General features: G+C 38.2%; 2 protein-coding genes and 24 non-coding genes across 26 annotated transcripts in view; 2 read left to right on the top strand and 24 right to left on the bottom strand.

Moving 5' to 3' along the window:
• Positions 1-162: 162 nt before the first annotated feature.
• On the bottom strand, positions 163-235 carry Trnaf-gaa (transfer RNA phenylalanine (anticodon GAA)). Its single transcript has one exon. It is a non-coding gene; the product is annotated as a tRNA-Phe (tRNA).
• A 524-nt stretch (positions 236-759) lies between these two features.
• Trnaf-gaa (transfer RNA phenylalanine (anticodon GAA)) lies at positions 760-832 on the bottom strand. The gene has a single exon. It is a non-coding gene; the product is annotated as a tRNA-Phe (tRNA).
• A 576-nt stretch (positions 833-1,408) lies between these two features.
• Trnaf-gaa (transfer RNA phenylalanine (anticodon GAA)) lies at positions 1,409-1,481 on the bottom strand. Its single transcript has one exon. It is a non-coding gene; the product is annotated as a tRNA-Phe (tRNA).
• A 523-nt stretch (positions 1,482-2,004) lies between these two features.
• Trnaf-gaa (transfer RNA phenylalanine (anticodon GAA)) lies at positions 2,005-2,077 on the bottom strand. Its single transcript has one exon. It is a non-coding gene; the product is annotated as a tRNA-Phe (tRNA).
• Positions 2,078-3,088: 1,011 nt separating this feature from the next.
• Trnaf-gaa (transfer RNA phenylalanine (anticodon GAA)) lies at positions 3,089-3,161 on the bottom strand. The gene has a single exon. It is a non-coding gene; the product is annotated as a tRNA-Phe (tRNA).
• A 524-nt stretch (positions 3,162-3,685) lies between these two features.
• Trnaf-gaa (transfer RNA phenylalanine (anticodon GAA)) lies at positions 3,686-3,758 on the bottom strand. The gene has a single exon. It is a non-coding gene; the product is annotated as a tRNA-Phe (tRNA).
• Positions 3,759-4,282: 524 nt separating this feature from the next.
• Positions 4,283-4,355, bottom strand: Trnaf-gaa (transfer RNA phenylalanine (anticodon GAA)). The gene has a single exon. It is a non-coding gene; the product is annotated as a tRNA-Phe (tRNA).
• Positions 4,356-5,566: 1,211 nt separating this feature from the next.
• On the bottom strand, positions 5,567-5,639 carry Trnaf-gaa (transfer RNA phenylalanine (anticodon GAA)). Its single transcript has one exon. It is a non-coding gene; the product is annotated as a tRNA-Phe (tRNA).
• Positions 5,640-6,649: 1,010 nt separating this feature from the next.
• On the bottom strand, positions 6,650-6,722 carry Trnaf-gaa (transfer RNA phenylalanine (anticodon GAA)). Its single transcript has one exon. It is a non-coding gene; the product is annotated as a tRNA-Phe (tRNA).
• Positions 6,723-7,246: 524 nt separating this feature from the next.
• Positions 7,247-7,319, bottom strand: Trnaf-gaa (transfer RNA phenylalanine (anticodon GAA)). Its single transcript has one exon. It is a non-coding gene; the product is annotated as a tRNA-Phe (tRNA).
• A 524-nt stretch (positions 7,320-7,843) lies between these two features.
• Positions 7,844-7,916, bottom strand: Trnaf-gaa (transfer RNA phenylalanine (anticodon GAA)). The gene has a single exon. It is a non-coding gene; the product is annotated as a tRNA-Phe (tRNA).
• Positions 7,917-9,123: 1,207 nt separating this feature from the next.
• Trnaf-gaa (transfer RNA phenylalanine (anticodon GAA)) lies at positions 9,124-9,196 on the bottom strand. The gene has a single exon. It is a non-coding gene; the product is annotated as a tRNA-Phe (tRNA).
• A 1,607-nt stretch (positions 9,197-10,803) lies between these two features.
• Trnaf-gaa (transfer RNA phenylalanine (anticodon GAA)) lies at positions 10,804-10,876 on the bottom strand. Its single transcript has one exon. It is a non-coding gene; the product is annotated as a tRNA-Phe (tRNA).
• Positions 10,877-12,076: 1,200 nt separating this feature from the next.
• On the bottom strand, positions 12,077-12,149 carry Trnaf-gaa (transfer RNA phenylalanine (anticodon GAA)). Its single transcript has one exon. It is a non-coding gene; the product is annotated as a tRNA-Phe (tRNA).
• Positions 12,150-12,672: 523 nt separating this feature from the next.
• Positions 12,673-12,745, bottom strand: Trnaf-gaa (transfer RNA phenylalanine (anticodon GAA)). Its single transcript has one exon. It is a non-coding gene; the product is annotated as a tRNA-Phe (tRNA).
• A 523-nt stretch (positions 12,746-13,268) lies between these two features.
• Trnaf-gaa (transfer RNA phenylalanine (anticodon GAA)) lies at positions 13,269-13,341 on the bottom strand. Its single transcript has one exon. It is a non-coding gene; the product is annotated as a tRNA-Phe (tRNA).
• A 582-nt stretch (positions 13,342-13,923) lies between these two features.
• Trnaf-gaa (transfer RNA phenylalanine (anticodon GAA)) lies at positions 13,924-13,996 on the bottom strand. The gene has a single exon. It is a non-coding gene; the product is annotated as a tRNA-Phe (tRNA).
• A 1,010-nt stretch (positions 13,997-15,006) lies between these two features.
• Trnaf-gaa (transfer RNA phenylalanine (anticodon GAA)) lies at positions 15,007-15,079 on the bottom strand. The gene has a single exon. It is a non-coding gene; the product is annotated as a tRNA-Phe (tRNA).
• Positions 15,080-15,603: 524 nt separating this feature from the next.
• Trnaf-gaa (transfer RNA phenylalanine (anticodon GAA)) lies at positions 15,604-15,676 on the bottom strand. The gene has a single exon. It is a non-coding gene; the product is annotated as a tRNA-Phe (tRNA).
• A 523-nt stretch (positions 15,677-16,199) lies between these two features.
• On the bottom strand, positions 16,200-16,272 carry Trnaf-gaa (transfer RNA phenylalanine (anticodon GAA)). The gene has a single exon. It is a non-coding gene; the product is annotated as a tRNA-Phe (tRNA).
• An 85-nt stretch (positions 16,273-16,357) lies between these two features.
• LOC149135166 (uncharacterized) overlaps positions 16,358-25,917 on the top strand; it is a 27,145-nt gene continuing 17,585 nt past the window's right edge. The window contains exons 1-2 of the mRNA XM_089353479.1: positions 16,358-16,468; positions 17,666-17,751. Coding sequence (XP_089209605.1) covers positions 16,358-16,468; positions 17,666-17,751 — 197 coding nt within the window. The remainder of the gene's footprint in view (positions 16,469-17,665; positions 17,752-25,917) is intronic.
• Trnaf-gaa (transfer RNA phenylalanine (anticodon GAA)) lies at positions 18,299-18,371 on the bottom strand. Its single transcript has one exon. It is a non-coding gene; the product is annotated as a tRNA-Phe (tRNA).
• Positions 21,517-21,589, bottom strand: Trnaf-gaa (transfer RNA phenylalanine (anticodon GAA)). Its single transcript has one exon. It is a non-coding gene; the product is annotated as a tRNA-Phe (tRNA).
• Trnaf-gaa (transfer RNA phenylalanine (anticodon GAA)) lies at positions 23,061-23,133 on the bottom strand. Its single transcript has one exon. It is a non-coding gene; the product is annotated as a tRNA-Phe (tRNA).
• The window catches only part of LOC106881730 (large ribosomal subunit protein P2), a 22,054-nt gene continuing 20,071 nt past the window's right edge, over positions 23,935-25,917 (top strand). Inside the window, exon 1 of the mRNA XM_089354005.1 lies at positions 23,935-24,070. The gene's annotated coding sequence lies outside the window, so the exon portion shown is untranslated. The remainder of the gene's footprint in view (positions 24,071-25,917) is intronic.
• Trnaf-gaa (transfer RNA phenylalanine (anticodon GAA)) lies at positions 24,607-24,679 on the bottom strand. Its single transcript has one exon. It is a non-coding gene; the product is annotated as a tRNA-Phe (tRNA).

The raw sequence follows: 25,917 nt of genomic DNA, 5'->3' as shown, positions 1-25,917 counted from the left end.
TAAATTTTTCCTGTTTGCATAAGGAATATAACAAATCCAATGGAATGAAAGGCAGGTGGAATACGGGATGAAATGAATGCAAATAAAATCATTGAAAGGATTAGTTGGTCAGGCCTAAATTAAAATTTGAACGAAAGAAAAAAACGTAGTCCAGCCACCGGATGCTGAAACCCGGGATTGAACCAGGGACCTTTAGATCTTCAGTCTAACGCTCTCCCAACTGAGCTATTTCGGCTGGTAATGTCCTTTATCTAAACTTTCCATGTCAGTCATATTGCATTTCAAAATACATTCTTGCCAGAGACGTTTTCTTGTAGACATGGCTTTTAATATAAGGCGACACATTGAGAGTGATTTAATCGATTGTATCAACCTCGGTACTACAGATTTCATTGCCCCAGTACTCAGAGTTACCGACGAAAGCAGAACGTAAGTACTGCAAAGAAATTAAAGTGGCTCTCTACGAATTCATATGTGCTCCTTTGCGTGCGCAGTGTGCGTGCACGTGAAAGTGAGGGAGGGGGAGGTGCGTGAACAAGTAGAAAAGAGAACTCAGTAATGACATTGTACGAGAGACTAAAACTTAAGAAATCATTACTCCGAGTTTTCCAGAGGAATGAAAGGTAGTTGGGATCTGGGATGAAATGAATGCAAATAAAATCATTGAAAAGAACAGTTGGTCAAGCCTAGGACTACAACATGAAGGAAAACAGAATATGAAGAAGGAAAAGGAAAAAAATAAGCAGACCAGCCACCGGATGCCGAAACCCGGGATTGAACCAGGGACCTTTAGATCTTCAGTCTAACGCTCTCCCAACTGAGCTATTTCGGCGGGTAATAGGAGCTGTCTAAACTTTCCATGTCAGTCATATTGCATTTCAAAATACAATTCTTGCCAAAGACGTTTTCTTGTAGACATGGCTTTGAATATAAGGCGACACATTGAGAGTGATTTAATCGATTGTATCAACCTCGGTACTACAGATTTCATTGGCCCCAGTACCCAGAGTTACCGAAGAAAGCAGAACGTGAGTACTGCAAAGAAATTATTAAAGTGACTCTCTACGAATTCATGTGTTCCTTTGTGTGTGTGTGTGTGCGTGTGTGTGTGTGTGTGTGTGTGCGTGTGTCTGTGTGTGTGTGTGCGTGCGCGAGTGAAAGAGAGGGATGGGGAGGTGCGTGAGCAAGTAGAAAAGAGTACTCAGTAATGACATTGTACGAGAGACCAAAACATAAGAAATCGTTACTCCGAGTTTTCCAGAGGAATGAAAGGTAGTTGGGATCTGGGATGAAATGAATGCAAATAAAATTATTGAAAAGAACGGTTGGTCAGGCCTAGGACTAAAACATGAATGAAAACAGAATATGAAGAAGGAAAAGGAAAAAAATAAGCAGACCAGCCACCGGATGCCGAAACCCGGGATTGAACCAGGGACCTTTAGATCTTCAGTCTAACGCTCTCCCAACTGAGCTATTTCGGCTGGTGATGGTATTTGTCTAAACTTTCCATGTCAGTCATATTGCATTTCAAAATACATTCTTACCAAACACGTTTTCTTGTAGACATGGCTTTTAATATAAGGCGACACATTGAGAGTGATTTAATCGATTGTATCAACCTCGGTACTACAGATTTCATTGCCCCAGTACTCAGAGTTACCGACGAAAGCAGAACGTAAGTACTGCAAAGAAATTAAAGTGGCTCTCTACGAATTCATATGTGCTCCTTTGCGTGTGTATGTGCGTGCGCGTGAAAGAGAGGGAGGGGGAGGTGCGTGAGCAAGTAGAAAAGAGTACTCAGTAATGACATTGTACGAGAGACCAAAACTTAAGAAATCGTAACTCCGAATTTTCCAGAGGAATGAAAGGTAGCTGGGATCTAGGATGAAATGAATGCAAATATAATCATTGAAAAGAACAGTTGGTCAGACCTACAACTACAACATGAAGGAAAACAGAATATGAAGAAGGAAAAGGAAAAAAATAAGCAGACCAGCCACCGGATGCCGAAACCCGGGATTGAACCAGGGACCTTTAGATCTTCAGTCTAACGCTCTCCCAACTGAGCTATTTCGGCTGGTGGCTGGTTTTATCTAACCTTTTCCATGTCAATCGCATTGTATATCAAACCACATTCTTTTCACAGACAGGAGAAAGCAAATAGAAATGATTACACAGAAATGATTTATATTATTGAGGAAACCAAAATTTGAGAAATCGTCAACCCGACTTTTCCATCCATCACCTTCGCTCAACAATTTATGTATCATCACTTGGTTTTAATTTTTCAAATTACTCCCCAATGGATAAATATTTTCACAGAGTTTGCAGCTGTAATCTCTTGATTGAGCGAGTTCTTTCTTGTTTTGTGAAAACCAGATTCTCAAGATTGGCACCGTAGCAGTTCAACGCGTTACCAAGTACTCCAGTTATTATAAACAGAAATCTTATAATTATTGGAACATTTCGTAACGTGTTGTAGCTTATATTTTGTATCCACAGGATTATCCTTTGTATAGATGACGCAATAGTTTCGACATCATGTCTAATATTTAATACTGTAATGACATTTTCAGTGTTACAATTAGAAAAACGAAAAGAGAAAGAATGTCGTTATGACGATTAAAAAAATGAAGTGCTTTTGTTTTAAGAAAACAAATGTAAATGGTGAAAAAGAAATATACAGAAACCTCGAGAGAGGCTTGTAGCGCAAACTAGGTAGAAGGTATTGTCAGAAACAATTTGAAATTGTAATGGAAATCGTAAAGAAGGATCATGATGTAATATAATAAGACAAAAATTGTTGTAATATAAGATATTTTTATTAGTATTTAACAGAAGCAATAGACTGACTCAAGGGCCGGGAGTTTCATACGTTGGCACTTACGAAGCTTAATAAAAATATACATACACTCAAATTTTGAGTTAAATTTTTCCTGTTTGCATAAGGAATATAACAAATCCAATGGAATGAAAGGCAGGTGGAATACGGGATGAAATGAATGCAAATAAAATCATTGAAAGGATTAGTTGGTCAGGCCTAAATTAAAATTTGAACGAAAGAAAAAAACGTAGTCCAGCCACCGGATGCTGAAACCCGGGATTGAACCAGGGACCTTTAGATCTTCAGTCTAACGCTCTCCCAACTGAGCTATTTCGGCTGGTAATGTCCTTTATCTAAACTTTCCATGTCAGTCATATTGCATTTCAAAATACATTCTTGCCAGAGACGTTTTCTTGTAGACATGGCTTTTAATATAAGGCGACACATTGAGAGTGATTTAATCGATTGTATCAACCTCGGTACTACAGATTTCATTGCCCCAGTACTCAGAGTTACCGACGAAAGCAGAACGTAAGTACTGCAAAGAAATTAAAGTGGCTCTCTACGAATTCATATGTGCTCCTTTGCGTGTGTAGTGTGCGTGCACGTGAAAGTGAGGGAGGGGGAGGTGCGTGAACAAGTAGAAAAGAGAACTCAGTAATGACATTGTACGAGAGACTAAAACTTAAGAAATCATTACTCCGAGTTTTCCAGAGGAATGAAAGGTAGTTGGGATCTGGGATGAAATGAATGCAAATAAAATCATTGAAAAGAACAGTTGGTCAAGCCTAGGACTACAACATGAAGGAAAACAGAATATGAAGAAGGAAAAGGAAAAAAATAAGCAGACCAGCCACCGGATGCCGAAACCCGGGATTGAACCAGGGACCTTTAGATCTTCAGTCTAACGCTCTCCCAACTGAGCTATTTCGGCTGGTGATGGTATTTGTCTAAACTTTCCATGTCAGTCATATTGCATTTCAAAATACATTCTTACCAAACACGTTTTCTTGTAGACATGGCTTTTAATATAAGGCGACACATTGAGAGTGATTTAATCGATTGTATCAACCTCGGTACTACAGATTTCATTGCCCCAGTACTCAGAGTTACCGACGAAAGCAGAACGTAAGTACTGCAAAGAAATTAAAGTGGCTCTCTACGAATTCATATGTGCACCTTTGCGTGTGTAGTGTGCGTGCACGTGAAAGTGAGGGAGGGGGAGATGCGTGAACAAGTAGAAAAGAGAACTCAGTAATGACATTGTACGAGAGACTAAAACTTAAGAAATCATTACTCCGAGTTTTCCAGAGGAATGAAAGGTAGTTGGGATCTGGGATGAAATGAATGCAAATAAAATCATTGAAAAGAACAGTTGGTCAAGCCTAGGACTACAACATGAAGGAAAACAGAATATGAAGAAGGAAAAGGAAAAAAATAAGCAGACCAGCCACCGGATGCCGAAACCCGGGATTGAACCAGGGACCTTTAGATCTTCAGTCTAACGCTCTCCCAACTGAGCTATTTCGGCTGGTAATAGGAGCTGTCTAAACTTTCCATGTCAGTCATATTGCATTTCAAAATACAATTCTTGCCAAAGACGTTTTCTTGTAGACATGGCTTTTAATATAAGGCGACGCATTGAGAGTGATTTAATCGATTGTATCAACCTCGGTACTTCAGATTTCATTGGCCCCAGTACCCAGAGTTACCGAAGAAAGCAGGACGTGAGTACTGCAAAGAAATTATTAAAGTGACTCTCTACGAATTCATGTGTGTGTGTGTGTGTGTGTGTGTGTGTGTGTGTGTGTGTGTGTGTGTGTGTGTGTGTGTGTGTGTGTGCGTGTGTGTGTGTGTGTACGTGTGTTTGTGTGTGTGTGTGCGTGCGCGAGTGAAAGAGAGGGATGGGGAGGTGCGTGAGCAAGTAGAAAAGAGTACTCAGTAATGACATTGTACGAGAGACCAAAACATAAGAAATCGTTACTCCGAGTTTTCCAGAGGAATGAAAGGTAGTTGGGATCTGGGATGAAATGAATGCAAATAAAATTATTGAAAAGAACGGTTGGTCAGGCCTAGGACTAAAACATGAATGAAAACAGAATATGAAGAAGGAAAAGGAAAAAAATAAGCAGACCAGCCACCGGATGCCGAAACCCGGGACCTTTAGATCTTCAGTCTAACGCTCTCCCAACTGAGCTATTTCGGCTGGTAATAGGATCTGTCTAAACTTTCCATGTCAGTCATATGGCATTTCAAAATACAATTCTTGCCAAAGACGTTTTCTTGTAGACATGGCTTTGAATATAAGGCGACACATTGAGATTGATTTAATCGATTGTATCAACCTCGGTACTACAGATTTCATTGGCCCCAGTACCCAGAGTTACCGAAGAAAGCAGAACGTGAGTACTGCAAAGAAATTATTAAAGTGACTCTCTACGAATTCATGTGTTCCTTTGTGTGTGTGTGTGTGTGTGTGTGTGTGTGTGTGTGTGTGTGGGATGGGGAGGTGCGTGAGCAAGTAGAAAAGAGTACTCAGTAATGACATTGTACGAGAGACCAAAACATAAGAAATCGTTACTCCGAGTTTTCCAGAGGAATGAAAGGTAGTTGGGATCTGGGATGAAATGAATGCAAATAAAATTATTGAAAAGAACGGTTGGTCAGGCCTAGGACTAAAACATGAATGAAAACAGAATATGAAGAAGGAAAAGGAAAAAAATAAGCAGACCAGCCACCGGATGCCGAAACCCGGGATTGAACCAGGGACCTTTAGATCTTCAGTCTAACGCTCTCCCAACTGAGCTATTTCGGCTGGTGACTGGTTTTATCTAACCTTTCCATGTCAATCGCATTGTATATCAAACCACATTCTTTTCACAGACAGGAGAAAGCAAATAGAAATGATTACACAGAAATGATTTATATTATTGAGGAAACCAAAATTTGAGAAATCGTCAACCCGACTTTTCCATCCATCACCTTCGCTCAACAATTTATGTATCATCACTTGGTTTTAATTTTTCAAATTACTCCCCAATGGATAAATATTTTCACAGAGTTTGCAGCTGTAATCTCTTGATTGAGCGAGTTCTTTCTTGTTTTGTGAAAACCAGATTCTCAAGATTGGCACCGTAGCAGTTCAACGCGTTACCAAGTACTCCAGTTATTATAAACAGAAATCTTATAATTATTGGAACATTTCGTAACGTGTTGTAGCTTATATTTTGTATCCACAGGATTATCCTTTGTATAGATGACGCAATAGTTTCGACATCATGTCTAATATTTAATACTGTAATGACATTTTCAGTGTTACAATTAGAAAAACGAAAAGAGAAAGAATGTCGTTATGACGATTAAAAAAATGAAGTGCTTTTGTTTTAAGAAAACAAATGTAAATGGTGAAAAAGAAATATACAGAAACCTCGAGAGAGGCTTGTAGCGCAAACTAGGTAGAAGGTATTGTCAGAAACAATTTGAAATTGTAATGGAAATCGTAAAGAAGGATCATGATGTAATATAATAAGACAAAAATTGTTGTAATATAAGATATTTTTATTAGTATTTAACAGAAGCAATAGACTGACTCAAGGGCCGGGAGTTTCATACGTTGGCACTTACGAAGCTTAATAAAAATATACATACACTCAAATTTTGAGTTAAATTTTTCCTGTTTGCATAAGGAATATAACAAATCCAATGGAATGAAAGGCAGGTGGAATACGGGATGAAATGAATGCAAATAAAATCATTGAAAGGATTAGTTGGTCAGGCCTAAATTAAAATTTGAACGAAAGAAAAAAACGTAGTCCAGCCACCGGATGCTGAAACCCGGGATTGAACCAGGGACCTTTAGATCTTCAGTCTAACGCTCTCCCAACTGAGCTATTTCGGCTGGTAATGTCCTTTATCTAAACTTTCCATGTCAGTCATATTGCATTTCAAAATACATTCTTGCCAGAGACGTTTTCTTGTAGACATGGCTTTTAATATAAGGCGACACATTGAGAGTGATTTAATCGATTGTATCAACCTCGGTACTACAGATTTCATTGCCCCAGTACTCAGAGTTACCGACGAAAGCAGAACGTAAGTACTGCAAAGAAATTAAAGTGGCTCTCTACGAATTCATATGTGCTCCTTTGCGTGTGTAGTGTGCGTGCACGTGAAAGTGAGGGAGGGGGAGGTGCGTGAACAAGTAGAAAAGAGAACTCAGTAATGACATTGTACGAGAGACTAAAACTTAAGAAATAATTACTCCGAGTTTTCCAGAGGAATGAAAGGTAGTTGGGATCTGGGATGAAATGAATGCAAATAAAATCATTGAAAAGAACAGTTGGTCAAGCCTAGGACTACAACATGAAGGAAAACAGAATATGAAGAAGGAAAAGGAAAAAAATAAGCAGACCAGCCACCGGATGCCGAAACCCGGGATTGAACCAGGGACCTTTAGATCTTCAGTCTAACGCTCTCCCAACTGAGCTATTTCGGCTGGTAATGTCCTTTATCTAAACTTTCCATGTCAGTCATATTGCATTTCAAAATACATTCTTACCAAACACGTTTTCTTGTAGACATGGCTTTTAATATAAGGCGACACATTGAGAGTGATTTAATCGATTGTATCAACCTCGGTACTACAGATTTCATTGCCCCAGTACTCAGAGTTACCGACGAAAGCAGAACGTAAGTACTGCAAAGAAATTAAAGTGACTCTCTACGAATTCATATGTGCTCCTTTGCGTGTGTAGTGTGCGTGCACGTGAAAGTGAGGGAGGGGGAGGTGCGTGAACAAGTAGAAAAGAGAACTCAGTAATGACATTGTACGAGAGACTAAAACTTAAGAAATCATTACTCCGAGTTTTCCAGAGGAATGAAAGGTAGTTGGGATCTGGGATGAAATGAATGCAAATAAAATCATTGAAAAGAACAGTTGGTCAAGCCTAGGACTACAACATGAAGGAAAACAGAATATGAAGAAGGAAAAGGAAAAAAATAAGCAGACCAGCCACCGGATGCCGAAACCCGGGATTGAACCAGGGACCTTTAGATCTTCAGTCTAACGCTCTCCCAACTGAGCTATTTCGGCTGGTAATAGGAGCTGTCTAAACTTTCCATGTCAGTCATATTGCATTTCAAAATACAATTCTTGCCAAAGACGTTTTCTTGTAGACATGGCTTTTAATATAAGGCGACGCATTGAGAGTGATTTAATCGATTGTATCAACCTCGGTACTTCAGATTTCATTGGCCCCAGTACCCAGAGTTACCGAAGAAAGCAGAACGTGAGTACTGCAAAGAAATTATTAAAGTGACTCTCTACGAATTCATGTGTGTGTGTGTGTGTGTGTGTGTGTGTGTGTGTGTGTGTGTGTGTGTGTGTGTGTGTGTGTGTGTGTGCGTGTGTGTGTGTGTGTACGTGTGTTTGTGTGTGTGTGTGCGTGCGCGAGTGAAAGAGAGGGATGGGGAGGTGCGTGAGCAAGTAGAAAAGAGTACTCAGTAATGACATTGTACGAGAGACCAAAACATAAGAAATCGTTACTCCGAGTTTTCCAGAGGAATGAAAGGTAGTTGGGATCTGGGATGAAATGAATGCAAATAAAATTATTGAAAAGAACGGTTGGTCAGGCCTAGGACTAAAACATGAATGAAAACAGAATATGAAGAAGGAAAAGGAAAAAAATAAGCAGACCAGCCACCGGATGCCGAAACCCGGGACCTTTAGATCTTCAGTCTAACGCTCTCCCAACTGAGCTATTTCGGCTGGTAATAGGATCTGTCTAAACTTTCCATGTCAGTCATATGGCATTTCAAAATACAATTCTTGCCAAAGACGTTTTCTTGTAGACATGGCTTTGAATATAAGGCGACACATTGAGATTGATTTAATCGATTGTATCAACCTCGGTACTACAGATTTCATTGGCCCCAGTACCCAGAGTTACCGAAGAAAGCAGAACGTGCGTACTGCAAAGAAATTATTAAAGTGACTCTCTACGAATTCATGTGTTCCTTTGTGTGTGTGTGTGTGTGTGTGTGTGTGTGTGTGTGTGGGATGGGGAGGTGCGTGAGCAAGTAGAAAAGAGTACTCAGTAATGACATTGTACGAGAGACCAAAACATAAGAAATCGTTACTCCGAGTTTTCCAGAGGAATGAAAGGTAGTTGGGATCTGGGATGAAATGAATGCAAATAAAATTATTGAAAAGAACGGTTGGTCAGGCCTAGGACTAAAACATGAATGAAAACAGAATATGAAGAAGGAAAAGGAAAAAAATAAGCAGACCAGCCACCGGATGCCGAAACCCGGGATTGAACCAGGGACCTTTAGATCTTCAGTCTAACGCTCTCCCAACTGAGCTATTTCGGCTGGTGACTGGTTTTATCTAACCTTTCCATGTCAATCGCATTGTATATCAAACCACATTCTTTTCACAGACAGGAGAAAGCAAATAGAAATGATTACACAGAAATGATTTATATTATTGAGGAAACCAAAATTTGAGAAATCGTCAACCCGACTTTTCCATCCATCACCTTCGCTCAACAATTTATGTATCATCACTTGGTTTTAATTTTTCAAATTACTCCCCAATGGATAAATATTTTCACAGAGTTTGCAGCTGTAATCTCTTGATTGAGCGAGTTCTTTCTTGTTTTGTGAAAACCAGATTCTCAAGATTGGCACCGTAGCAGTTCAACGCGTTACCAAGTACTCCAGTTATTATAAACAGAAATCTTATAATTATTGGAACATTTCGTAACGTGTTGTAGCTTATATTTTGTATCCACAGGATTATCCTTTGTATAGATGACGCAATAGTTTCGACATCATGTCTAATATTTAATACTGTAATGACATTTTCAGTGTTACAATTAGAAAAACGAAAAGAGAAAGAATGTCGTTATGACGATTAAAAAAATGAAGTGCTTTTGTTTTAAGAAAACAAATGTAAATGGTGAAAAAGAAATATACAGAAACCTCGAGAGAGGCTTGTAGCGCAAACTAGGTAGAAGGTATTGTCAGAAACAATTTGAAATTGTAATGGAAATCGTAAAGAAGGATCATGATGTAATATAATAAGACAAAAATTGTTGTAATATAAGATATTTTTATTAGTATTTAACAGAAGCAATAGACTGACTCAAGGGCCGGGAGTTTCATACGTTGGCACTTACGAAGCTTAATAAAAATATACATACACTCAAATTTTGAGTTAAATTTTTCCTGTTTGCATAAGGAATATAACAAATCCAATGGAATGAAAGGCAGGTGGAATACGGGATGAAATGAATGCAAATAAAATCATTGAAAGGATTAGTTGGTCAGGCCTAAATTAAAATTTGAACGAAAGAAAAAAACGTAGTCCAGCCACCGGATGCTGAAACCCGGGATTGAACCAGGGACCTTTAGATCTTCAGTCTAACGCTCTCCCAACAGAGCTATTTCGGCTGGTAATGTCCTTTATCTAAACTTTCCATGTCAGTCATATTGCATTTCAAAATACATTCTTGCCAGAGACGTTTTCTTGTAGACATGGCTTTTAATATAAGGCGACACATTGAGAGTGATTTAATCGATTGTATCAACCTCGGTACTACAGATTTCATTGCCCCAGTACTCAGAGTTACCGACGAAAGCAGAACGTAAGTACTGCAAAGAAATTAAAGTGGCTCTCTACGAATTCATATGTGCTCCTTTGCGTGTGTAGTGTGCGTGCACGTGAAAGTGAGGGAGGGGGAGGTGCGTGAACAAGTAGAAAAGAGAACTCAGTAATGACATTGTACGAGAGACTAAAACTTAAGAAATCATTACTCCGAGTTTTCCAGAGGAATGAAAGGTAGTTGGGATCTGGGATGAAATGAATGCAAATAAAATCATTGAAAAGAACAGTTGGTCAAGCCTAGGACTACAACATGAAGGAAAACAGAATATGAAGAAGGAAAAGGAAAAAAATAAGCAGACCAGCCACCGGATGCCGAAACCCGGGATTGAACCAGGGACCTTTAGATCTTCAGTCTAACGCTCTCCCAACTGAGCTATTTCGGCTGGTAATGTCCTTTATCTAAACTTTCCATGTCAGTCATATTGCATTTCAAAATACATTCTTACCAAACACGTTTTCTTGTAGACATGGCTTTTAATATAAGGCGACGCATTGAGAGTGATTTAATCGATTGTATCAACCTCGGTACTTCAGATTTCATTGGCCCCAGTACCCAGAGTTACCGAAGAAAGCAGAACGTGAGTACTGCAAAGAAATTATTAAAGTGACTCTCTACGAATTCATGTGTGTGTGTGTGTGTGTGTGTGTGTGTGTGTGTGTGTGTGTGTGTGTGTGTGTGTGCGTGTGTGTGTGTGTGTACGTGTGTTTGTGTGTGTGTGTGCGTGCGCGAGTGAAAGAGAGGGATGGGGAGGTGCCTGAGCAAGTAGAAAAGAGTACTCAGTAATGACATTGTACGAGAGACCAAAACATAAGAAATCGTTACTCCGAGTTTTCCAGAGGAATGAAAGGTAGTTGGGATCTGGGATGAAATGAATGCAAATAAAATTATTGAAAAGAACGGTTGGTCAGGCCTAGGACTAAAACATGAATGAAAACAGAATATGAAGAAGGAAAAGGAAAAAAATAAGCAGACCAGCCACCGGATGCCGAAACCCGGGACCTTTAGATCTTCAGTCTAACGCTCTCCCAACTGAGCTATTTCGGCTGGTAATAGGATCTGTCTAAACTTTCCATGTCAGTCATATGGCATTTCAAAATACAATTCTTGCCAAAGACGTTTTCTTGTAGACATGGCTTTGAATATAAGGCGACACATTGAGATTGATTTAATCGATTGTATCAACCTCGGTACTACAGATTTCATTGGCCCCAGTACCCAGAGTTACCGAAGAAAGCAGAACGTGAGTACTGCAAAGAAATTATTAAAGTGACTCTCTACGAATTCATGTGTTCCTTTGTGTGTGTGTGTGTGTGTGTGTGTGTGTGTGTGTGTGTGTGTGGGATGGGGAGGTGCGTGAGCAAGTAGAAAAGAGTACTCAGTAATGACATTGTACGAGAGACCAAAACATAAGAAATCGTTACTCCGAGTTTTCCAGAGGAATGAAAGGTAGTTGGGATCTGGGATGAAATGAATGCAAATAAAATTATTGAAAAGAACGGTTGGTCAGGCCTAGGACTAAAACATGAATGAAAACAGAATATGAAGAAGGAAAAGGAAAAAAATAAGCAGACCAGCCACCGGATGCCGAAACCCGGGATTGAACCAGGGACCTTTAGATCTTCAGTCTAACGCTCTCCCAACTGAGCTATTTCGGCTGGTGATGGTATTTGTCTAAACTTTCCATGTCAGTCATATTGCATTTCAAAATACATTCTTACCAAACACGTTTTCTTGTAGACATGGCTTTTAATATAAGGCGACACATTGAGAGTGATTTAATCGATTGTATCAACCTCGGTACTACAGATTTCATTGCCCCAGTACTCAGAGTTACCGACGAAAGCAGAACGTAAGTACTGCAAAGAAATTAAAGTGGCTCTCTACGAATTCATATGTGCTCCTTTGCGTGTGTATGTGCGTGCGCGTGAAAGAGAGGGAGGGGGAGGTGCGTGAGCAAGTAGAAAAGAGTACTCAGTAATGACATTGTACGAGAGACCAAAACTTAAGAAATCATTACTCCGAGTTTTCCAGAGGAATGAAAGGTAGTTGGGATCTGGGATGAAATGAATGCAAATAAAATCATTGAAAAGAACAGTTGGTCAAGCCTAGGACTACAACATGAAGGAAAACAGAATATGAAGAAGGAAAAGGAAAAAAATAAGCAGACCAGCCACCGGATGCCGAAACCCGGGATTGAACCAGGGACCTTTAGATCTTCAGTCTAACGCTCTCCCAACTGAGCTATTTCGGCTGGTGATGGTATTTGTCTAAACTTTCCATGTCAGTCATATTGCATTTCAAAATACATTCTTACCAAACACGTTTTCTTGTAGACATGGCTTTTAATATAAGGCGACACATTGAGAGTGATTTAATCGATTGTATCAACCTCGGTACTACAGATTTCATTGCCCCAGTACTCAGAGTTACCGACGAAAGCAGAACGTAAGTACTGCAAAGAAATTAAAGTGGCTCTCTACGAATTCATATGTGCTCCTTTGCGTGTGTATGTGCGTGCGCGTGAAAGAGAGGGAGGGGGAGGTGCGTGAGCAAGTAGAAAAGAGTACTCAGTAATGACATTGTACGAGAGACCAAAACTTAAGAAATCATTACTCCGAGTTTTCCAGAGGAATGAAAGGTAGTTGGGATCTGGGATGAAATGAATGCAAATAAAATCATTGAAAAGAACAGTTGGTCAAGCCTAGGACTACAACATGAAGGAAAACAGAATATGAAGAAGGAAAAGGAAAAAAATAAGCAGACCAGCCACCGGATGCCGAAACCCGGGATTGAACCAGGGACCTTTAGATCTTCAGTCTAACGCTCTCCCAACTGAGCTATTTCGGCCGGTAATAGGAGCTGTCTAAACTTTCCATGTCAGTCATATTGCATTTCAAAATACAATTCTTGCCAAAGACGTTTTCTTGTAGACATGGCTTTTAATATAAGGCGACGCATTGAGAGTGATTTAATCGATTGTATCAACCTCGGTACTTCAGATTTCATTGGCCCCAGTACCCAGAGTTACCGAAGAAAGCAGAACGTGAGTACTGCAAAGAAATTATTAAAGTGACTCTCTACGAATTCATGTGTGTGTGTGTGTGTGTGTGTGTGTGTGCGTGTGTGTGTGTGTGTGTGTGTGTGCGTGTGTCTGTGTGTGTGTGTGCGTGCGCGAGTGAAAGAGAGGGATGGGGAGGTGCGTGAGCAAGTAGAAAAGAGTACTCAGTAATGACATTGTACGAGAGACCAAAACATAAGAAATCGTTACTCCGAGTTTTCCAGAGGAATGAAAGGTAGTTGGGATCTGGGATGAAATGAATGCAAATAAAATTATTGAAAAGAACGGTTGGTCAGGCCTAGGACTAAAACATGAATGAAAACAGAATATGAAGAAGGAAAAGGAAAAAAATAAGCAGACCAGCCACCGGATGCCGAAACCCGGGATTGAACCAGGGACCTTTAGATCTTCAGTCTAACGCTCTCCCAACTGAGCTATTTCGGCTGGTGACTGGTTTTATCTAACCTTTCCATGTCAATCGCATTGTATATCAAACCACATTCTTTTCACAGACAGGAGAAAGCAAATAGAAATGATTACACAGAAATGATTTATATTATTGAGGAAACCAAAATTTGAGAAATCGTCAACCCGACTTTTCCATCCATCACCTTCGCTCAACAATTTATGTATCATCACTTGGTTTTAATTTTTCAAATTACTCCCCAATGGATAAATATTTTCACAGAGTTTGCAGCTGTAATCTCTTGATTGAGCGAGTTCTTTCTTGTTTTGTGAAAACCAGATTCTCAAGATTGGCACCGTAGCAGTTCAACGCGTTACCAAGTACTCCAGTTATTATAAACAGAAATCTTATAATTATTGGAACATTTCGTAACGTGTTGTAGCTTATATTTTGTATCCACAGGATTATCCTTTGTATAGATGACGCAATAGTTTCGACATCGTGTCTAATATTTAATACTGTAATGACATTTTCAGTGTTACAATTAGAAAAACGAAAAGAGAAAGAATGTCGTTATGACGATTAAAAAAATGAAGTGCTTTTGTTTTAAGAAAACAAATGTAAATGGTGAAAAAGAAATATACAGAAACCTCGAGAGAGGCTTGTAGCGCAAACTAGGTAGAAGGTATTGTCAGAAACAATTTGAAATTGTAATGGAAATCGTAAAGAAGGATCATGATGTAATATAATAAGACAAAAATTGTTGTAATATAAGATATTTTTATTAGTATTTAACAGAAGCAATAGACTGACTCAAGGGCCGGGAGTTTCATACGTTGGCACTTACGAAGCTTAATAAAAATATACATACACTCAAATTTTGAGTTAAATTTTTCCTGTTTGCATAAGGAATATAACAAATCCAATGGAATGAAAGGCAGGTGGAATACGGGATGAAATGAATGCAAATAAAATCATTGAAAGGATTAGTTGGTCAGGCCTAAATTAAAATTTGAACGAAAGAAAAAAACGTAGTCCAGCCACCGGATGCTGAAACCCGGGATTGAACCAGGGACCTTTAGATCTTCAGTCTAACGCTCTCCCAACTGAGCTATTTCGGCTGGTAATGTCCTTTATCTAAACTTTCCATGTCAGTCATATTGCATTTCAAAATACATTCTTGCCAGAGACGTTTTCTTGTAGACATGGCTTTTAATATAAGGCGACACATTGAGAGTGATTTAATCGATTGTATCAACCTCGGTACTACAGATTTCATTGCCCCAGTACTCAGAGTTACCGACGAAAGCAGAACGTAAGTACTGCAAAGAAATTAAAGTGGCTCTCTACGAATTCATATGTGCTCCTTTGCGTGTGCAGTGTGCGTGCACGTGAAAGTGAGGGAGGGGGAGGTGCGTGAACAAGTAGAAAAGAGAACTCAGTAATGACATTGTACGAGAGACTAAAACTTAAGAAATCATTACTCCGAGTTTTCCAGAGGAATGAAAGGTAGTTGGGATCTGGGATGAAATGAATGCAAATAAAATCATTGAAAAGAACGGTTGGTCAGGCCTAGGACTAAAACATGAATGAAAACAGAATATGAAGAAGGAAAAGGAAAAAAATAAGCAGACCAGCCACCGGATGCCGAAACCCGGGATTGAACCAGGGACCTTTAGATCTTCAGTCTAACGCTCTCCCAACTGAGCTATTTCGGCTGGTGATCGTATTTGTCTAAACTTTCCATGTCAGTCATATTGCATTTCAAAATACATTCTTACCAAACACGTTTTCTTGTAGACATGGCTTTTAATATAAGGCGACACATTGAGAGTGATTTAATCGATTGTATCAACCTCAGTACTACAGATTTCATTGCCCCAGTACTCAGAGTTACCGACGAAAGCAGAACGTAAGTACTGCAAAGAAATTAAAGTGGCTCTCTACGAATTCATATGTGCTCCTTTGCGTGTGTATGTGCGTGCGCGTGAAAGAGAGGGAGGGGGAGGTGCGTGAGCAAGTAGAAAAGAGTACTCAGTAATGACATTGTACGAGAGACCAAAACTTAAGAAATCGTAACTCCGAGTTTTCCAGAGGAATGAAAGGTAGCTGGGATCTAGGATGAAATGAATGCAAATATAATCATTGAAAAGAACAGTTGGTCAGACCTACAACTACAACATGAAGGAAAACAGAATATGAAGAAGGAAAAGGAAAAAAATAAGCAGACCAGCCACCGGATGCCGAAACCCGGGATTGAACCAGGGACCTTTAGATCTTCAGTCTAACGCTCTCCCAACTGAGCTATTTCGGCTGGTAATAGTAGCTGTCTAAACTTTCCATGTCAGTCATATTGCATTTCAAAATACAATTCTTGCCAAAGACGTTTTCTTGTAGACATGGCTTTTAATATAAGGCGACGCATTGAGAGTGATTTAATCGATTGTATCAACCTCGGTACTTCAGATTTCATTGGCCACAGTACCCAGAGTTACCGAAGAAAGCAGAACGTGAGTACTGCAAAGAAATTATTAAAGTGACTCTCTACGAAAGAACAGTTGGTCAAGCCTAGGACTACAACATGAAGGAAAACAGAATATGAAGAAGGAAAAGGAAAAAAATAAGCAGACCAGCCACCGGATGCCGAAACCCGGGATTGAACCAGGGACCTTTAGATCTTCAGTCTAACTCTCTCCCAACTGAGCTATTTCGGCTGGTGAATGTTTTTATCTAAACTTTCTATGTCAATCGTATTGTATCTCACAGTACATTCTTGCCAAAGATATTTTGCTGTAGATAACGGCTTTTAACATAAGGCGACAAACTGAGAGTATTTTAATCGATTATATATATCAAACACAATACTAGATTTCATTGACCCCAGTAGCCGGGGTTACCGATGAAATCAGAACGTAAGTACTGCAAAGAATTTAAAGTGGCTGTCTACGAATTCATGTGTACGCCTTTTTACGTGTGTGTGTGTGTAAGAGAGAGAGAGAGAGAGAGAGAGAGAGAGAGAGAGATAGAGAGAGAGAGAGAGAGAGCATTTGAGTGAGAAGAAGCAGAAAAGAAATTGTTGCTCTTAGTTTTCCGTTCCTGACATTCGATCAAAAATATATGGATGCGAGTTTTCCTGTTTTTTTTTTTCGCATAACTCACCAGTGGAGAAATAATCATTTTCTAGTCATGAGACGAGGCGCTTTATTGAAATTTACGCAGTACCAAGAGCATAATCTAATACGTACGAGGGTGTGCTGAAAAGTTCTTGGCTTTGGGTAAAAGAAAATACAAGAGGATCAGTTAATTATGATTTTATTCAACATATTCCCCTCTCAGACTCACACACTTACTGCAGCAGTCCTTCTTTCAGTTCCTATCTACCAAATCCATTCACAAGGCTTTAGTCAGCTTGAGTTTACAGCAGAAGACATTAGCCCAAGGTGCCACACAGTGGGAGTGAACCCCAAACTGTGTGGTTGGGAGGCAAGTTCTTACTACACAGCGATGCTAAGCTTCTTGAACGTTTTACCTGTTTTCACAGCATCATTAATAGCTTGTAAATGTAATCTCTTGATTAAGCGAAATCTTTCTGGTTTTGTGTAACCCAGCAAGATTAGTACCGATGCAATTCGTCGCGTTACAAGTAGAAATCTGATGATTATTGCAGCACTTGGTAACGTGCTGCAGTTTATATTCTGTATCCACAGGATTATCCTTCGTATGGATGTCGTTATAGCGTCGACACTATGTCTAATATATTAAGTAATACCGTAATGACATTTTCATTGTCACAGTAAGAATGAAAAGAGAACAAAATGTCGTTAAGACGATTAAAAAAGTGGTTTTTGTTTTAAGGAAAAAAATGTAAATGGTGAATGAGAAATAAACAAAATCCTCGAGAGATATAAGGTTTGTAGTGCAAGCTAAGTGAAAGGTATTGTCAGAAATCGTTTGAGACTGTAATGAAAGTCTTGAAAAAGAAACATGAAGCTTAGACAAAAATTGGTAGTGAGTCAGTGAAAATTGCTGTAAATTATAATTGTATTAATATTTAGCAAAAGCAATAGAGTGGCCCAAAGGCCGAGAGTCTCATGCGTTAGCACTTGTGGAGCCTAATACAAATATACATACACTCATATTATGAGTTCTATTCTTTTTGTTTGCATCACCATACTTGTAATATAATATTATAAATCCAGTGGAATGAAAGGTGAGTGGAATCCGGGATGAAATGAATGAAAATAAAATCATTGAAAGGAACTGTTGGTGAAACCTAGACTAAAACTTGAATGCGCAGAACGGAAGAAGAAAAAAAAAAGAAAAGCAGACCATCCACCGGATGCCGAAACCCGGGATTGAACCAGGGACCTTTAGATCTTCAGTCTAACGCTCTCCCAACTGAGCTATTTCGGCTGGTGAATGGTTTTGTCTAACCTTTCCATGTCAATCGCATTGTATATCAAACCACATTCTTTTCACAGACAGGTGAAAGCAAATAGAAATGATTACACAAAAATAATTTATATTATTGAAGAAACCAAAACTTGAGAAATCGTCAACCCGACTTTTCCATCCATCACCTTCGCTCAACAATTTATGTATCATCACTTGGTTTTAATTTTTCAAATTACTCCCCAATGGATAAATATTTTCACAGAGTTTGCAGCTGTAATCTCTTGATTGAGCGAGTTCTTTCTTGTTTTGTGAAAACCAGATTCTCAAGATTGGCACCGTAGCAGTTCAACGCGTTACCAAGTACTCCAGTTATTATAAACAGAAATCTTATAATTATTGGAACATTTCGTAACGTGTTAGATGACGCAATAGTTTCGACATCATGTCTAATATTTAATACTGTAATGACATTTTCAGTGTTACAATTAGAAAAACGAAAAGAGAAAGAATGTCGTTATGACGATTAAAAAAAATGAAGTGCTTTTGTTTTAAGAAAACAAATGTAAATGGTGAAAAAGAAATATACAGAAACCTCGAGAGAGGCTTGTAGTGCAAACTAGGTAGAAGGTATTGTCAGAAACAATTTGAAATTGTAATGGAAATCGTAAAGAAGGATCATGATGTAATATAATAAGACAAAAATTGATGTAATATAAGATATTTTTATTAGTATTTAACAGAAGCAATAGAGTGACTCAAGGGCCGGGAGTTTCATACGTTGGCACTTACGAAGCTTAATAAAAATATACATACACTCAAATTTTGAGTTAAATATTTCCTGTTTGCATAAGGAATATAACAAATCCAATGGAATGAAAGGCAGGTGGAATACGGGATGAAATGAATGCAAATAAAATCATTGAAAGGATTAGTTGGTCAGGCCTAAATTAAAATTTGAACGAAAGAAAAAAAACGTAGTCCAGTCACCGGATGCCGAAATCCGGGATTGAACCAGGGACCTTTAGTCTAACGCTCTCCCAACTGAGCTATTTCGGCTGGTAATATGATTTGTCTAAACTTTCCATGTGTCATATTGCATTTCAAAATACAATTCTTGCCAAAGACGTTTTCTTGTAGACATGGCTTTTAATATAAGGCGACACATTGAGAGTGATTTAATCGATTGTATCAACCTCGGTACTACAGATTTCATTGGCCCCAGTACTCAGAGTTACCGATGAAAGCAGAACGTAAGTACTGCAAAGAAATTATTAAAGTGACTCTCTACGAATTCATGTGTTCCTTTGTGTGTGTGTGTGTGTGTGTGTGTGTGTGTGTGTGTGTGTGTGTGTGTGTGTGTGTGTGTGTGTGTGTGTGTGTGTGTGCGTGTGTGTGTGTGTGCGTGTGTGTGTGTGTGCGCGCGAGTGAAAGAGAGGGAGGGGGAGGTGCGTGAGCAAGTAGAATAGAGTACTCAGTAATGACATTGTACGAGAGACTAAAACTTAAGAAATCATAACTCCGAGTTTTCCGGAGGAATGAAAGGTAGTTGGGATCTGGGATGAAATGAATGCAAATAAAATCATTGAAAAGAACAGTTGGTCAGGCCTAGGACTAAAACATGAATGAAAACAGAATATGAAGAAGGGAAAGGAAAAAAATAAGCAGACCAGCCACCGGATGCCGAAACCCGAGACCTTTAGATCTTCAGTCTAACGCTCTCCCAACTGAGCTATTTCGGCTGGTAATGTCCTTTATCTAAACTTTCCATGTCAGTCATATTGCATTTCAAAATACATTCTTACCAAACACGTTTTCTTGTAGACATGGCTTTTAATATAAGGCGACACATTGAGAGTGATTTAATCGATTGTATAAACCTCGGTAATACAGATTTCATTGGCCCCAGTACTCAGAGTTACTGCTGAAAGCAGAACGTGAGTACTGCAAAGAAATTAAAGTGGCTCTCTACGAATTCATGTTCCTTTGTGTGTGTGTGTAGTGTGTGTGTGTGTGTGGTGTGTGTGTATGTGCACGCGCGAATGAAAGAGAGGTGTGTGAGCAAGTAGAAAAGAGGACTCCGTAATGACATCGCACGAGAGACTAAAACTTCAGAAATCGTTACTCCGAGTTTTCCATCTGTCACCTTCGCTCAACAATATATATGATTACTTGGTTTTAATCTTTCTAATTAAATGTTAAAATAATCATTTTCTAGCCTAGAGATTAGACTCTTTCATTGGAATTTAATAAACATATCTATACATGCACATATGCCTGTACATGTGTTTGCACACAGGAAGAGATGCGTGCAAATATGAATGTTATTTCATTTGTACATTATAATAAATGTTATACTTATTCAATGTGTTATATATTTTCACAGTGTTTTTAATAGCTTGTAACTGTAATATCTTGATTAGGCGAGTTCTTTTTGGTTTTGCGAAACCCAGATTCTCAAGATTGATACAGAGGCAGTTCGTCACGATACTTAAGTGCTCCAGTAATTACAAATAAAAATCTTATGATTATTGGTGCACTTTGTAACGTGTTGCAGCTTATATTTTGTTTGTATTCACAGGATTATCTTTTGTGTGGATTTCGTTATAGCCTCGACGTCATGTCTAACAGTTAAGTATTACCGTAATGACATTTTCGTTATCATAATTAGAATAATGAAAAGAGAAAAATTATCACTAAGACGGTTAAAAAAAATGGAGTGGTTTTCTTTTAGGAAAAAAAGTTTAAATGGTGAATAAGAAATAGATAGAATCCTCGAGAGATACTAGGCTCGTGGTGCAAATTGGGTGAAAGATATAAGCAGAAATAGTTTGAGACTAATGGAAGTCGTAAAAAAGAAACCTGAGGCTTGGACAAAAATTGGTAGTAAGTCGCTGAAAATTGATGTAATATATTACATCTTTTATTAATATTTAGCAGAAACAACAGGGTGACTCAAAGTCCAAGACTTTTGTGCGAGGGCACTTATCACCATACCTGTAATAAAATACATATCCAGAGGAATGAAAGGTAGTTGGGATCCGGGATGAAATGAATGCAAATAAAATCATTGAAAAGAACAGTTGGTCAGGCCTAGGACTAAAACATGAATGAAAACAGAATATGAAGAAGGAAAAGGAAAAAAATAAGCAGACCAGCCACCGGATGCCGAAACCCGGGATTGAACCAGGGACCTTTAGATCTTCAGTCTAACGCTCTCCCAACTGAGCTATTTCGGCTGGTGATCGTATTTGTCTAAACTTTCCATGTCAGTCATATTGCATTTCAAAATACATTCTTGCCAAACACGTTTTCTTGTAGACATGGCTTTTAATATAAGGCGACACATTGAGAGTGATTTAATAGATTGTATCAACCTCGGTACTACAGATTTCATTGGCCCCAGTACCCAGAGTTACTGACGAAAGCAGAACGTAAGTACTGCAAAGAAATTAAAGTGGCCCGCTACGAATTCATATGTGCTCCTTTGTGTGTGTGTGTGCGTGCGCGCGAGTGAAGGAGAGAGTGGGGGAGGTGTGTGAGCAAGTAGAAAAGAGTACTCCGTAATGACATTGCACGAGAGACTAAAACTTCAGAAATCGTTACTCCGAGTTTTCCATCTGTCACCTTCGCTCAACAATATATATGATTACTTGGTTTTAATTTTTCTAATTTAATGTTAAAATAATCATTTTCTAGCCTAGAGATAAGACTCTTTCATTGGAATTTACACACCGCCAATAGGATAATCTAATATATACCATATACATATGAAATGTACGCACGTATGTATGTATTAATACACATATATACATGCACACTCGCACATATGCCTGTACATGTGTTTGCACACAGGAAGAGATGCGTGCAGATATGAATGTCATTTCATTTGTACATTATAATATATTCAATGTGTTATATATTTTCACAGTGTTTTTAATAGCTTGTAACTGTAATATCTTGATTAGGCGAGTTCTTTTTGGTTTTGCGAAACCCAGATTCTCAAGATTGATACAGAGGCAGTTCGTCACGATACTTAAGTGCTCCAGTAATTACAAATAAAAATCTTATGACTATTGGTGCACTTTGTAACGTGTTGCAGCTTATATTTTGTTTGTATTCACAGGATTATCTTTTGTGCGGATTTCGTTATAGCCTCGACGTCATGTCTAATAGTTAAGTATTACCGTAATGACATTTTCGTTATCATAATTAGAATAATGAAAAGAGAAAAATTATCACTAAGACGGTTAAAAAAAATGGAGTGGTTTTCTTTTAGGAAAAAAAGTTTAAATGGTGAATAAGAAATAGATAGAATCCTCGAGAGATACTAGGCTTGTGGTGCAAATTGGGTGAAAGATATAAGCAGAAATAGTTTGAGACTAATGGAAGTCGTAAAAAAGAAACCTGAGGCTTGGACAAAAATTGGTAGTAAGTCGCTGAAAATTGATGTAATATATTACATCTTTTATTAATATTTAGCAGAAACAACAGGGTGACTCAAAGTCCAAGACTTTTGTGCGAGGACACTTATCACCATACCTGTAATAAAATACATATCCAGAGGAATGAAAGGTAGTTGGGATCCGGGATGAAATGAATGCAAATAAAATCATTGAAAAGAACAGTTGGTCAGGACTAGGCTAAAACATGAATGAAAACAGAATATGAAGAACGAAAAGGAAAAAAATAAGCAGACCAGCCACCGGATGCCGAAACCCGGGATTGAACCAGGGACCTTTAGATCTTCAGTCTAACGCTCTCCCAACTGAGCTATTTCGGCTGGTGATAGTATTTGTCTAAACTTTCCATGTCAGTCATATTGCATTTCAAAATACATTCTTGCCAAACACGTTTTCTTGTAGACATGGCTTTTAATATAAGGCGACACATTGAGAGTGATTTAATCAATTGTATCATCCTCGGTACTTCAGATTTCATTGGCCCCAGTACCCAGAGTTACCGATGAAAGCAGAACGTAAGTACTGCAAAGAAATGTTTAAAGTGACTCTCTACGAATTCATATGTGCTCCTTTGTGTGTGTGTGTGTGCGCGCTAGTGAAGGAGAGAGTGGGGGAGGTGTGTGAGCAAGTAGAAAAGAGTACTCCGTAATGACATTGCACGAGAGACTAAAACTTCAGAAATCGTTACTCCGAGTTTTCCATCTGTCACCTTCGCTCAACAATATATATGATTACTTGGTTTTAATTTTTCTAATTTAATGTTAAAATAATCATTTTCTAGCCTAGAGATAAGACTCTTTCATTGGAATTTACACACCGCCAATAGGATAATCTAATATATACCATATACATATGAAATGTACGCACGTATGTATGTATTAATACACATATATACATGCACACTCGCACATATGCCTGTACATGTGTTTGCACACAGGAAGAGATGCGTGCAGATATGAATGTCATTTCATTTGTACATTATAATATATTCAATGTGTTATATATTTTCACAGTGTTTTTAATAGCTTGTAACTGTAATATCTTGATTAGGCGAGTTCTTTTTGGTTTTGCGAAACCCAGATTCTCAAGATTGATACAGAGGCAGTTCGTCACGATACTTAAGTGCTCCAGTAATTACAAATAAAAATCTTATGATTATTGGTGCACTTTGTAACGTGTTGCAGCTTATATTTTGTTTGTATTCACAGGATTATCTTTTGTGTGGATTTCGTTATAGCCTCGACGTCATGTCTAACAGTTAAGTATTACCGTAATGACATTTTCGTTATCATAATTAGAATAATGAAAAGAGAAAAAATATCACTAAGACGGTTAAAAAAAATGGAGTGGTTTTCTTTTAGGAAAAAAAGTTTAAATGGTGAATAAGAAATAGATAGAATCCTCGAGAGATACTAGGCTCGTGGTGCAAATTGGGTGAAAGATATAAGCAGAGATAGTTTGAGACTAATGGAAGTCGTAAAAAAGAAACATGAGGCTTGGACAAAAATTGGTAGTAAGTCGCTAAAAATTGATGTAATATATTACATTTTTATTAATATTTAGCAGAAACAACAGAGTGACTCAAAGTCCAAGACTTTTGTGCGAGGACACTTATCACCATACCTGTAATAAAATACATATCCAGAGGAATGAAAGGTAGTTGGGATCCGGGATGAAATGAATGCAAATAAAATCATTGAAAAGAACAGTTGTTCAGGCCTAAACTAAAACATGAATGAAAACAGAATATGAAGAACGAAAAAGAAAAAAAAAAAAGCAGACCAGCCACCGGATGCCGAAACCCGGGATTGAACCAGGGACCTTTAGATCTTCAGTCTAACGCTCTCCCAACTGAGCTATTTCGGCTGGTGAAGATATTGTCGTACATTATCGGTGTCAGTCGTATTGTATATAACAATTTAATTATTTATGTCTGCGTAAGTTATTCTCCTTTCGATATGAGATTTTTAACACAAAGCGGTATTTTGGGAAGATTGTAATCAATTAGTATATCGTTACCCTTATTTCATTGATCACCGCCCAGAACGTAATTAAGTACTGCAACGTAGATTTAAACTCTATCCACTGTGATATTAATGTTAAATTTTAGTAGGGTCAGTTGCTTGTGAACTTGCAAAAATGATTCGAAAGTAAAATGAAGAACTGAAATACAGACGATAAAATGCATTTAATTATTGTATTTAATGATTGTATGCTGTTGTGTATATAGTCTGTGTTCATACGCTGCTACAAAAACATGTATACTTCTTAGAATTTTTACCATTTTTCAATATACTGTATAATATCTACAAATATACATCTTTTAATATATTTAAATTACACTTGTTTCCATAATCCGTTATAATAGGAAGTAACACCATACGGAGCAATGTAACGTACGACTAATTACTGAAATGTAATTGGTTCGGTTCATAACTGATTGAATATATTTAGTGTAATAAATTTCATTGTGATCCACCAGAAGTTATTTCGTAAACACGAGCGTGTATGTGTGTATTCACACACACATATATTGTGTTTCTGTTGAATTTTTGGAACATTAATTAATGTAACGCCACGCACCGACTATTATTTTTTTACTATACAATTGTATTGATTTTGCTTCTGTTTGAAACACAGAGTAATAAGCGCTGAAAAAAAGAAAGGATACGTTGGACAAAGCACCCTCTCGAATCCCGCCTTTTAGCTTCCCGACGGGTAAATAAGTACCAATGGAGTAATGGGTATCATTCTACATAACCGAGTATAAAGTTTTGCGTTGTTGCTCGAACTCTTAAATTTGGCTGCTAGAAACAGCAGTCTAATCTCATTCAAATCACACATCTTTCTACATTAAAAAGAGAAGATACATTAGTCAATGTTGTCCCTGATAGACAAAAAGATTGGATGGTCGTAGTTGGTAATTACATAGGCTGTTAGAACCTATTAGCTCAGTGGTTCCCAACCTGTGGTCCGCAAAGGCAGTACTGGGAGTCCGTGAACTAAATTCAAAATTTTATATATATATATATACACATAAGGATAAGCATATTAAAAGGGGTCCGTGGAAAACTCATTTAAATAAAAGGAGTCTTTGGTAGTGA

Source organism: Octopus bimaculoides, chromosome 6 (genome assembly GCF_046866305.1).
Source record: "Octopus bimaculoides isolate indiv1 chromosome 6, ASM4686630v1, whole genome shotgun sequence".
Classification (NCBI taxonomy): Eukaryota; Metazoa; Mollusca; class Cephalopoda; order Octopoda; family Octopodidae; genus Octopus; species Octopus bimaculoides.
This window is presented reverse-complemented; position numbering and strand designations above follow the sequence as displayed.